Below are 12,254 nucleotides of genomic sequence, written 5' to 3' on the forward strand. Positions count from 1 at the left end.
CAAGATGCGCGTTCCTGCTGGAGGATGAACACGAGAGACAAAATGTTAACATCGCACACAATCTCAGCAAACCAGAGCCTAACCCAGCAAAGCAGGGTGCAAGGCTGGAGGGGGAGGGGACGCACCACGGGTGGGACGCCCGTCCATTGCAAGGCATCCCAAGCGGGGCTCGAACCCCAGACCCCCCCCACACAGGAGGCCCTGGCCTAACCTGCTGCACCACCGTACCCTGCTAACATCATACATTCATCAATAATTCATACTCCCTCTAACTCCTTAACGTGGGGTTATGCATTTTTGTGCTCTTGCATAATGCAAACTGAGCGTTTCATAAATTGACTGGCACCTTGTCTCGCGACATGACCCTTAGACGAGTGCGTCACCGCAGCAAAAGTTTGTGCTCAATTAGTAGAAAATAAAAGGTGAATCCCACATGAGTAATTGCTCCTGCGAATAAACTGTAGTGCTGCACAAGCTGTACCAGCGCTGTGCTACGCTCTTCTCGGAAAGTGACTGTTGAAAAGTGCAGAGGGCATCCACTTACGTTCCCTACTGAGCAATGCACGGCAACAAAGTACGGTGGTAAAACTCTAAGGTATTTAGGGAGGCTGTCTGTGTTAGACGACGACTTGGATTATTGTGAAGAGCAACAATTGCATTTACATTTATTTATTTATCCGACACTTTTCTCCAAAGCGACTTCCAACGAACTCTACGTAGTGTTACCAGCCCACACACCTTATTCACCAAGGTGACTTACACTACTTACAAGGGGTCACTCATCCATACATCACTGGAACACACTCTCTCTCTCTGTCACTCACACACTGTGGGTGAACCTGAACAGCATGTCTTTGGAGTGTGGGAGGAAACCAGAGCACCCAAAGACTTACACTGCTAGATACACTACTTACACTGGGTCACTCATCCATACATCAGTGGAACACACTCTCTCTCTCTGTCACTCACACACTGTGGGTGAACCTGAACAGCATGTCTTTGGAGTGTGGGAGGAAACCAGAGCACCCAAAGACTTACACTGCTAGATACACTACCTACACTGGGTCTCTCATCCGTGCATCAGTCATTTTGCCGACGTGTTTCCCCCAAGCGACGCGCGTCTGAGAGCAAAGACAAGTGCATTTCACCAGCAGATGGAGACGTGCAAGCGCAGACACATGATTCTCGAAGTACAGTCGATTAGTCCTATTTTACCGTTTTACTAGCATACATTACATGAGTAGCTGCACATATAATTGATTGGGACCAATTCTTTTTTTTTTTTTTAATCTAATGCAGTTAAAGTTTATGGCACAGATAGGAGATCGGGAGCGTAATGGCTCTTGAAGGCGATGTGCTTTGAGACCTTTACTTTCTGGATTGTTAACAGGGATTAAGCAGTTCTGAGGGAGAGAGGGAACTCATTCCGCCACACTGGAGCCAGAACTGATCACCTTCAGGATTTCGATTCCGGAGCTCTCGCGCGTGGTACCACCAAACGGCCGGAGGTGGAGGAGCGTCGCCAACGTCAGAGGTCACCGGGGTCGTGTTTATGGGAGATTAACCATATTTCAGGGAGGCGGAGGAAATTGAGGGAAACCTCAGGCGAGGCCCCACGTTCCTGGCCAGGAGAGACGAAAACATCGGGGAAACCCCAAAAGTGAAATGTCATTCCTTTATATGTGTGCAATCGCCTCTCTTTTCTCGCAGCTCTAATTTAGCGTCTCAATCACGCCCGTGTTTTCTCCGCTACCTCAAACCTTATTTCACCCGCTCTCAGTTCCCACCGACTCGTAGGCCGGGAGACCCCGCTCCGCACGTCCCTACGCTCGTCCGCCTCCCACCTGCCTCGCCGTCCCTTTCTCCCCCCGCTATCTCCCGGTGATTTATCCCCTTCAGTTCCAATATTTGTCGTCAGTGTTTTCCCCTCCCTGTCTAAATGTCACCCCTTCTTCCGAGACAATGCCGAGAAGGAGCCGAAGAGAGAGAAGGAGAGAGGGAGCAAGGGATGTGGGGGGGGGGGGGGGACTCGTAAAAGGAGCAACAAAGTTTGGGAAAATCAAACATTAGGTAAGTGACGCACGGAGACGTACGCACATGTTGGTGTCACCGGGGGTGGGGGGTCGGGGGGGGGGGGTGGCACACACCATACATCAGATTCATTCATAAGTCACGACTGAAAAAAAGGACATAGTTCTGCTCCGTCGCCGCCGGCGAAAGGGTGACGACGTCCCCCGTGGCCTTTCGTGAGTACCTGCTCTGTCCGCATGACATCATCCTCTGGAGCTTTGTGCTCCCGTTGCCCGCAGCTCGAGCGCAGGGACACAAAGCGCCGGGTTCGACCATAAACAAGGGCGCTGAGATTCCGCGAGTCACCCTTTATGACTTGTGCAAACCCCGGGCATCGAAGCGCGGCCATCTCTTGGTGTCAGTGTAAACGAGGTGTCGTTTCACCACGGCGGCGCCCTCCCTCACCTGTCACCCTATATCACTCCCTCCCAGCGCTCGGCTGCTTTATAACCCGTCTTCCTCCTCGCTCCTCGTTCCCTCTCCCCGGCGGACCCTCGGCCGCCGTCTCGATTTTTCCGTCTCCCCGCGGCACGAGGGCGAAGGAACTTTGAAACCGATCGGAATTATCGACGCTCTTCATATTTTTTTCCCTTCTGAACCGCGGAGGATTTGAGATTAAATATGCGGGATGATGTCTCGAGCTGCCTTTAAATGAGCAGGTGTCTGCTTTAAGATTTGGGAGCGTTTCAAGGAACGTATGAAGTCGAACTCTTCCCGGTACGAGCGAGAAAATTTTAGCGTCTTTTTCGCCGTCTTCGTTTCCCGCGACAGAAAAACGTAACCGAAACGGTGCCGTGAGATGAATGTTGAAGGAGACAGGGCAATATAGGAAAAGTTCATTTTAGTCTCTCTAAGTTATACCTCGAATATTACAACCATAAGAGAGAAATCGACAGAAGATCTTTTGATTTTAAGACTTCTGGACAATTTATACCACTGCAAATTGGATTTGAGCGACATGTTTCAGATGTAACTACTTAGAGCGGTTTTCATTTTATTTTTCAGTATTAGATGTGTTTCTGAGAAGTTTTCTGGACAGAACTGCACCCCAATATGGTGAGTGATTTTTCGGTTATGACCTATAACATCAGTCCAATTGTCTAGGGGTGGTGTGGTGGCACAGCGAGTAGCACTGATGTCTCACAGTGTCTGGGTGGTGTGAGAGAATGTGGGTTTGATCCGTGCTCTATCTGTGTGGAGTTTGCATGTTCTCCCCATGTCTGTGTGGGCTTCCTCTGGGTGCTCTGGTTTCCTCCCACACTCCAAAGACATGCTGTTCAGGTTCCCCCATAGTGTGTGAGTGAGAGAGTGAGTGTGTTCCACTGATGTATGGATGAATGACCCAGTGTAAGTGGTGTATCTAGCAGTGCATGTCTTTGGGTGCTCTGGTTTCCTCCCACACTCCAAAGACATGCTGTTCAGGTTCTCCCATAGTGTGTGAGTGACAGAGAGAGTATGTTCCACTGATGTATGGATGAGTGACCCAGTGTAAGTAGTGTATCTAGCAGTGTAAGTCACCGCGGTGAATAAGGTGTGTGGGCTGATAACACCACATAGTATCCATTGTAAGCTGCTTTGGAGAAAAGTGTCTGCTAAGCAAATACTGTAAATGTCTCAGGTTCACTGACTACTTGTTTCTCCCAATTTTAGGGCACATCAAATAAAAGAGCACCCCCTGCTGTTTGTACATAAATATAATGCTCAATTACTTCAAATACTTTCCAAAATCAGCGCCTACGCTGTATCCATACATCTTGTCTGTGATACCACGCAGTGCAGGAATGTCGCTATTCAGAATGCACCACTATTTATTCATAAATGTCTCAGCCTTTGGAATAGTTTGGACAATAGATTAAAACCGAAGCGTGATTCCAAAAACATATAGATATAATGTACATGTTCAGTATGTTTTTTTTTTTCATAGTTGTTTTTCCTGGTGAATTTCTAACGAATTCATAATACGTTACATAAAATGGCATAAATTGGTGCATTATTTAAAATACAAGTTTGGATCAAAATAGTACAATCCTGTAAAACAAGATTAGAGGGAAGTTGTTTTAGAGAATAATCTACCATTAATACAGTTTAGTAGATAATTATATGATGGGGAAATGCTGTAATTGCTGGAATGGTGATGGTAACACTTATTATAATTATTTATAATTACATCAGAAGATCTAGAGGTGGGGGATAGTTGGTAGTGAAGTGGTTCATGCTACTGCCTTCGGACCTGAAGGTCACAGGTTTGATCCCCACCTCTGGCTGTAATACCCTTGAGCAAGGTACTTACCCTGAATTACTCTACTAACATTACCCAGCTAGATAACTGTAGGTACACTAATGGTGTAAGTTGCTTAGGAGAAAAGCATCAGCTAAATGAATAAGTGAAATAAAAATTTTTTTTTTTGGGCTAGCTGGTAGCATGGTAGTTAGAGCTACTGCCTGTGGATCCAACGGTTGCAGGTTCAATCCAACCACTGAGCAAGGTACTTACCCTAAATTGCTCCAAGTAAAATTACCCACCTGTATAAATGGGAAAATAATTGTAAATAGCTGAACAGTGTCAGTTAAATGAATAACCATAGATGTAACAGAAATTATAGTTTTTTCTCCCCCCCCCCCCCGATCTAGAGACATGAGGGGATCCTCCCCACATGACTGAAACAGAACCAAGCAGATTCTCTGAAGTTGACAGATGCAGGAAGAAGCCAAAGAACTCTGAGTGAGGCTAATACATACCAACAGGCTGCCAGTCAGGCTGCCGCATTCTGACACGGACATCGAGAGATATTAAAAAGACGGACCGAAATAAAGACGGACAGACAGACAAGACAGTCTGATGCCAGCTGTCTCTACCGTGAACCTCACGGGACAACTCCTCCTGCTGTTGCTATGGGCAATCCACCCCACCATGGCAACCAACTGGCTGTAAGTGACCGCGTCTCACCCCAGTTTGCGCGCACGGGTCATTGCGCTCCGCCGTCTGCTCCAGCCGACTCTCCCTCCGCTGTGTGTCCGCAGCTCGATAGCGAGGATGCCTCGCTCTCGCCCCGTGTCCGGCACCGCCCCCTGCGGGAAGCTGCGCGGCCTGACCGTGGGCCAGGTGGGGGTCTGCAGGGCCAGGGGAGAGGTGATGGAGTCTGTACGTAGGGCTGCCGAGATGGTCATAGAGGAGGTGAGAAGGAGAAGGTGTTGCTCTCCCTCTTCCTCAAGCGTCTCTCGGAAAAACCGTGGGGCCTCTCATGTTACTCTGTGACCGATTCTTTGCCAAACTTGTGTCTGGCTGCATTTTTTTATGATCCTTCAAAAAATTTGCCCGGCTGATTCCAAAAATCGCTTTAGGTTTTCGTAGCATCGAAATGCAAACGCAAAACGATGAATGAAAATTCTCCCGCGACACGGATTCACCATATTAGTAAGTCTCCGCGTGCAGATGAGAGCGAAACGTGCAGTAAACATACAACGCGGAAACAAGCGCTTCTGATTCTTCTTAGACGAAGTCCATCCTCCAGAACCAAATTTTCATCTCCAAAAGTCTGCTTTAGAAGAAAGTTTTTGCCATGTGACTAGAGTCATTGCCAAGACCCAGATGCCGTCCCCCATCATTGCCGTCCCATCTTCCCCAAACTCTTCTTTCCATTGCTTGAAAATCCTGATGTGAATATTCCAACTCTTGACTTTTGCTCGAAAAAATCCAAAATGAGAGCGCAAATAGCGGAGGTTGGGTGACATTCTGTATCTGAAACCTCTGTAGCTGTCCATCAATTCTTCAGCCAGATCCTTCCGATCTTTCTGGTTTTCCGCTTTGCTATTTCCTAGGACATCACTAACTATATTCCTCTGAAGGCAATGTGTTTCGAGATCTTTAGCAGCGGTCGCTGTGTCTTCCGTGACACCGGAATCCGTTTGACCTGGGGACCAAGATGTGCCTCCGGTCACTTTAGCATCGGAAACATTGAACGTATTTTCCGAAATGATTCGTCATTGCGATTCAACGCTGACACCAAACTGCTTGATTAGTCTCGACTTGACGTGCAGCGGAAGCAAGATTTTATCCCCCAGCGACAGGGAACGGTACTTCACGTCAAGAGCACGAGGCCGCACTTTGTGCCTCGGCGGCCAGTCTCTTCTGCTGTAGCGATAAGCGACGTCTCCACCGTCCCACAGACGCGAGAAACAACTGTGCTTCGTATCGCCACCTTTCAGTCGCAGAAGAAATCGTAACATCTCGAAATCTCCCCAAACACCTTGCTTGTATTCATCGCACCTTTTGAAACAACATCTTTTCGTTCCGGTAATCCTCTTCAAGGTGCGCACAGTGACCGTCAGGAATGGGTGGACGCATATTGAAGTGTGAAGCAGCACTTCCTCTAGACTCCTTGATGAGCTCCCAATGAAGAGACACCATTCTTCTGGCCTATGCTTCATACCAATTTCCATGAAACAGTGCAGATACACCAGTAGAGTAGCACAAAGACTCAGAAACCATTTAAAATTTAGCATACGCTACATGTCTTGTCTGGAGAATGGATCCGACAAATTCCGCGCTTTCGAGCGTGGCATTCGTAGCTCTGTTTCGGCTTTGGTAAGATCCAGGTCTTTCGCTGAATTGTCTAATTCCTTTCGATTTCGAAAATGTGGCTGTCTGCGAAGACCAGCATCTTATCCTTCCCAGTTATCATCATCTTTTTGTTTCTTCATCACTTTCCTCAGCCTCTTCATCAACAGGAGCAACTGTGGTTAAGTCTTTATTGTGAGCCACTGGGGCGCTAGAAGATGGTATATTTGGATCCATGATAGCTTTTTATCTGCCGACTGGTTGTGCTTTGATATATTCACCATGCAGAAGCAGCAGTGGTCCAGGTGGTTGATAGGCTCTCTCCGTATTCTGTGATCGGCAAATGATGCCCACTCTACGTCGGCCCGCTTAACTTGGCTCCGTGAACCCATCTAACTCCAGCCAAGGAACCGCCAGCTGCTCGGGATCCTACTTCAGAGTTTCTGTAGCCTCAGGGTATTTCTCTGCAACACACATATACAAAAAGCATTTCGATCACATGCACATATGAGGAAAACACCTTCCTGCCATTTCCAGTGAGAGTACAGGAAAATAAACAGCACCGCCAGAATCAGGTCCTGGAAATCAATCAGTTTTTTTCACTCAGTGTTATGTTCGGTTATGGCTATTAAAATGCCTTGTAGTAACTGCAATGTAACATGAAGCCAAAAAAAAGGGAGTTTGGTACCTCGGTTGTCCTCGCCGCAGGCGCAGCCATGCTCACAGGTCTGTGTATTCCATGTTTATTTTTGTGGTTGCATGGAAACATACATACACACATTATTAAAAATTTTTTCTCAACTTTGTCTTTGGAAATGGCTGCTGCTGCTGCTGCGCAATGCAATGCGTGACCAGTGCCAGCACCAGTTCCGTAATCGACGGTGGAACTGCTCCACCACCCCTCGTGGAGTCAACATGTTTGGAAAAGTCATGACCCAAGGTGGGCTTCATCACACAGGCTTCCACAGTTTTCCATCCCCTTCACTGATCACAGCTACTACGCTGCCCCATTTCTGTGTAGCTGTTACTATGGCAATGCGATGCATCGGTCATTTGAAAGTAAGAAATCGTGACAATGATTGCGCTCTGCTATTAATCAGAGCGGTGAGCGAAATTTGTTGCTTCACTGCCGCCTAGGCACACGAGAGGCAGCCTTTGTGCACGCCCTGTCCTCGGCCGCGGTGGCTGTCGCGGTGACACGGGGCTGCAGCCGGGGGGAACTGGAGAGGTGCGGCTGTGACAGGAAGGTCAGAGGAGTCAGTCCGGAGGGTGAGTCTGGAGTCTGACTCCCAGATCTTTCTCCTGCTTCTCTCTGTGGCGAGAAAGGCAGTAAACAAAGGCAGCTGTGTTCACAAGGGTCTCCTGTGTTCCATTTTGTCATCCACACATCATTAAAAACACCAATAACAGCATGCTAGTAGAAGCAGGATAAGTTTAGACCCTAAGATGCTGATTTTTTTATTTTCATTTATTCATGTAGGTGACACTTTGCTCCAAAGTGACGTACAACTCAGAGAAAACAAAAGTGCATTTCCCCGACAGACAGAGCTATAAATACAGACAAGATTGTTAAAATACAGTCCGTTGGTCTGATGTCATCGTTTAAACCTGCATATAGTAAAAGGGTGGCTGTGTGTGGAATTGCTAGAGTACAAAATTTAAAAATAGATGTGGAATTAATGTCTGAAAGAGATGTGTTTTGAGACGCTTCTTAAACATTAAGAGGGATTCAGCAGTTCTGAGTGAGAGGGGGAGACCGTTCCAGCACAGTGGAGGCAGAACTGAAAACCTCCAGGCTTTTGATTTTGGACCTTTTGTGCGTCGGGCCACCAAACGGTCAGAGGTGCAGTGTAGCAGTCTGGCTGCGGTGTTGCGAACGATCAGGTCCTGTAGGTATGATGGTTTTCAGGCCGTAATCAGTCTTGAAGTTGATATAAGCAGCTACAGGAAGTCAGTGGAGAGAGTTGAGGAGATACATGGGGATGCTTTGAAAGGTCAAACACAGCTTGTATAGCCGCGTTCTGTATCAGCTGGAGAGGTTTGATGGAGGGCGAGATGGAAGACGGGATTCCATAATAGAAGTAGGCCCAGACCCCCCCTGGTTCCTCATCTTTTGCATTTAAAAGATTATAGTTTACACAATTTATAACATGCAGTATAAGGATTAGGAGTACTGACTAGTAACCTGAAGTGTGTCTGGCCATATTCCGCTTGTGCCACTGCTGTAGTACACTTGAGCAAGGTACTTACTCTGAGCTAGTCTTGTTATAATACTCAACCTTATGAATGGGTTTAATACTAAAAATTGCTTTGGATGAAATTATCAGCAAAGCAATGAAAAAAGTGTTGCTAACCTTTTGTCACATTTTGCACTTACACCCGTTTACTTCCTCGTCTGCCTTTTAGAACATGTTGCTTTTCTCTTATGTTGAAAGAGTTGTAATAATGCCACTGTCTTGTGTACACACACTGTACAAACAAACTCTTCTCTCCCTCTGTCCTCTCTCAGGTTTTCAGTGGTCAGGGTGCTCAGACAACCTGTCCTACGGAGTGGCATTTTCCCAGACATTTGTCGATGAGCCAGAACGTGCCAAGGGGATGTCATCAGGGCGTCCACTAATGAATATCCATAACAATGAGGCTGGAAGGAAGGTGCGTTGCGAGCATCTTTTATAACGGTTCCATTAACTCTTAAATTCATACAATCACACACACACACATCTTCTGAACCGCTTGACCCAGTACATTTAATCTCAGTAAAGACACATGGCAGAGTTGCTTAGCAAATGGGTCCAGGGTTTTGCAGAACCATGCGAATTTTATATTTACATTTACATGTATTCATTTAGCCAGGGCGCACAATGGTGTAGCGGGTTTGGCCTGTGCCTGCACCCTGGTGTATCTAGGGTTCAAGTCCAACTTGGGGTGCCTTACGAGGGACTGGCGTTCTGTCCTGGGTGTGGCCCCTCCCCCTCCAGCCTTGAGCCCTGTGTTGCCGGGTTAGGCGCCGGCTTGCCGTGACCCTGCTCAGGACAAGCCGTTTCAGTCACTCTCATAGAAAATACAATGTGTTTTCCCTAAATATTCGTTTTTCCATCGAAAAAACATGACCCTTAGCATGTGTTTGTGTTGTGGTGCTCTGCCTTGCACTTCCCAAAAGTGCATTCCCGTGATGCCAGTTAAATAATGAGGTGCTGCAAACAGATTCTGCAAGTATAACTGCTCATTAAATGCAAGTTTACTGTTCATGCTTCACCATTTCTTCTCTCTCCCCATCTAGGCAATTCTGCACAACATGCAGGTAGAGTGCAAGTGCCACGGGGTATCTGGCTCGTGTGAGCTCCGAACCTGCTGGAAGGTGATGCCACCATTCCGGCGTGTGGGGGCCGTGCTGAAGGAACGCTTTGACGGGGCCACTGAGGTAGGGGGCTGCCGAAAGACAGGGATGTATCTGTGGCAGACACATCACTCGAAAGCTGTCAGTAGAATTCAGGGGGCCAGCCGGAGGAGGGCATTTTGAACTGCTGCCTGAAATTAGAAAAGTGTCCCCATCAGCCACGTCCCTCAGCTTTCAGAATTCCGACATGACTTTGAATCAGTATCCGTTCAACAGAATCGCACACAACAGCCTTCCAGATCCAGCACATAGCGTAGTGGTTCAAGCTGCCACTTTCAGATTCTGAAGTTGCATCATCAACATTGATCTCCAGCTGTATTACCCTTGAGCAAGATACTACTGAGCTGCTCCGGTAAAAATTACCCAACTGTATAAGAGGTTAAATCAGCTTAGGTTGGTAGTTTGCCATATTAAGCTGCTTTGGAGAAAGGTGTCAGCTAAATTAATAAATGTGAATACTGTATCAAAGCCAATTTCCTGAAGTTGAATCAGATAGGCTAATGTGATGACTGAATGAAAAACAGCACATCTGTGTGCTTCCTTACAAGGAACTATCACCCTCATTCACTCATTCGTATGGATTTCCCCAGGTACGTCTGTCTCGGGTGGGCTCAAGGACAGCCCTCCTGCCCCGGGATCCTCAAGTGAAGCCCCCAGCAGCCCGTGACCTGGTGTACCTTGCCGCTTCCCCAGACTTTTGCAGCTTGGACCCCGACAACGGAATCCCAGGTACCGCTGGCCGGCGCTGTAATGGTGAGTACGTGCTGCTTGTACATTTACACAGTCCTTCACTTTACTGGCTATGAACCAAGTCAGACATAGAACCCGTGCAATGAACTTTTCCATTTATATGAGCTGTCAGAGGTGTTTCACAGAATGGCTGCAACAAGTGGTTAAATGCTGGTCTGGAAATAGGTTTCAAAAGTAACCAGGGTGTTCACTAGAACTTTACAGAAAAGACTACAAACCCACCCAAGGGATTCAATCCCACTGCCAACTGCAAGCTGATGAAGCTGCAAAATATGTTTGTGAAATTAGCACGAAGTCTAGCCCTGATCATCTGTTGGTGCATCTGTACACAGGCACTTCCCGGCTGGCCCCAGATGGGTGCGAGCTGTTGTGCTGTGGGCCTGGGTTCAGAGCAGGCCGAGCTGAGGTGGTGCAGCGCTGCTCCTGCAAGTTCTCCTGGTGCTGCTCAGTCCGCTGCCAGCAGTGCAAGAACACTGTGCTCATCCACACCTGCAAAGAATAAAACGGAAGGAGGAAGCAGTTGTTTACGTGCACTGAAGATCATGCAACCTGTGCTCCGAAAACAAGAGGACACACAACAAAGGGACGCTGAAGCAGTCATATTTTGCTCAGACTTCACTACTGGGGGGGGGAACTGAAGAGTAACACTTTAAATGCACATATTCTTTATATAAAGACATTTCCTCATAACTGACAAACAACGCTTCACAGCTGAAAATAGGAAATTAACCATAGACTGACACTAAGAATGTTTACATACACATATATTCCAGCTAAATCCATAGCTCTTAATACATTACTTTAAACCTAAAAACTAGATACAAATCTATGTCACTATTTGTTTTTTGTATGCACCACTCATTGCACCTATCTGCCAATGTGTATTTATTCACCTCAGACTGTGAAGCATTTGCATAACTACACTGCAGATTTTAAATTAGCCCCAGATTAGCGTGCATTTCATCGCACCATCATTTACAGCTATGTAGATACAGCTACATTAAGTATATGTGGGACGTGAAGTATTAGTTTCAATTTCAGTATTTATTTGTTGAAATAAACAATTTTCACAACACTCATCAGTTGTGTCCTAATTATTATACATAAACATAATCAAGAAAGACCCAGGGCCCAACTACTGCTGTCACCTTGTAACGCCAGTCTCTTGGGCATACATTCAAGTCCAGTGTTGTCTGTTCTCTTCATGTTGCCATGGGTTTCCTGCAGGTGCTCAGTATTCTCCAAAGACATAATATCCAGAGGAAAGGCACACTTTAAACTGGTCTTAGTGTACAAATGATAAAGGTATTGCCCTTTTCTCCTCAAATGTTTATAACATTTATAGGTTTCTGTGCATTACTGCTGTGGCCATTTTTACCAGACAGGTACAACAAATAAAACCACAGGAGGCTAGACGAAAACCATACACTGCACAAATGTACTTCATGATATATGTGAATTGCAAAAATGAATTTTGTA

At 46.7% G+C, this 12,254-nt stretch overlaps 1 protein-coding gene across 1 annotated transcript; it reads left to right on the top strand.

Annotated features, from left to right (window-relative positions):
• The first annotated feature begins 2,679 nt into the window (after positions 1-2,679).
• wnt4b (wingless-type MMTV integration site family, member 4b) lies at positions 2,680-12,187 on the top strand. Its single transcript, XM_018732029.2, has 10 exons — positions 2,680-2,787; positions 3,076-3,126; positions 4,702-4,998; positions 5,092-5,245; positions 7,484-7,568; positions 7,766-7,897; positions 9,138-9,280; positions 9,909-10,049; positions 10,616-10,778; positions 11,108-12,187. The coding sequence occupies exons 3-10, from the start codon at positions 4,910-4,912 to the stop codon at positions 11,275-11,277; spliced, it is 1,077 nt and encodes a 358-aa protein (XP_018587545.1). The 5' UTR covers positions 2,680-2,787; positions 3,076-3,126; positions 4,702-4,909; the 3' UTR covers positions 11,278-12,187.
• The last annotated feature ends 67 nt before the right edge of the window (positions 12,188-12,254 follow it).

The sequence above is a fragment of the Scleropages formosus genome, chromosome 18, assembly GCF_900964775.1.
Source record: "Scleropages formosus chromosome 18, fSclFor1.1, whole genome shotgun sequence".
NCBI lineage: Eukaryota > Metazoa > Chordata > Actinopteri > Osteoglossiformes > Osteoglossidae > Scleropages > Scleropages formosus.

Bases quoted from the DNA above. Each gene is read 5' to 3' on its own strand.
- wnt4b (XM_018732029.2), top strand. From the start codon at position 4,910: ATGCCAGCTGTCTCTACCGTGAACCTCACGGGACAACTCCTCCTGCTG. The intron at 5,246-7,483 runs GTGAGAAGGAGA...ATGCGTGACCAG, and splicing joins CCGAGATGGTCATAGAGGAG to TGCCAGCACCAGTTCCGTAA. The intron at 10,050-10,615 runs GTAGGGGGCTGC...GGATTTCCCCAG, and splicing joins GCTTTGACGGGGCCACTGAG to GTACGTCTGTCTCGGGTGGG.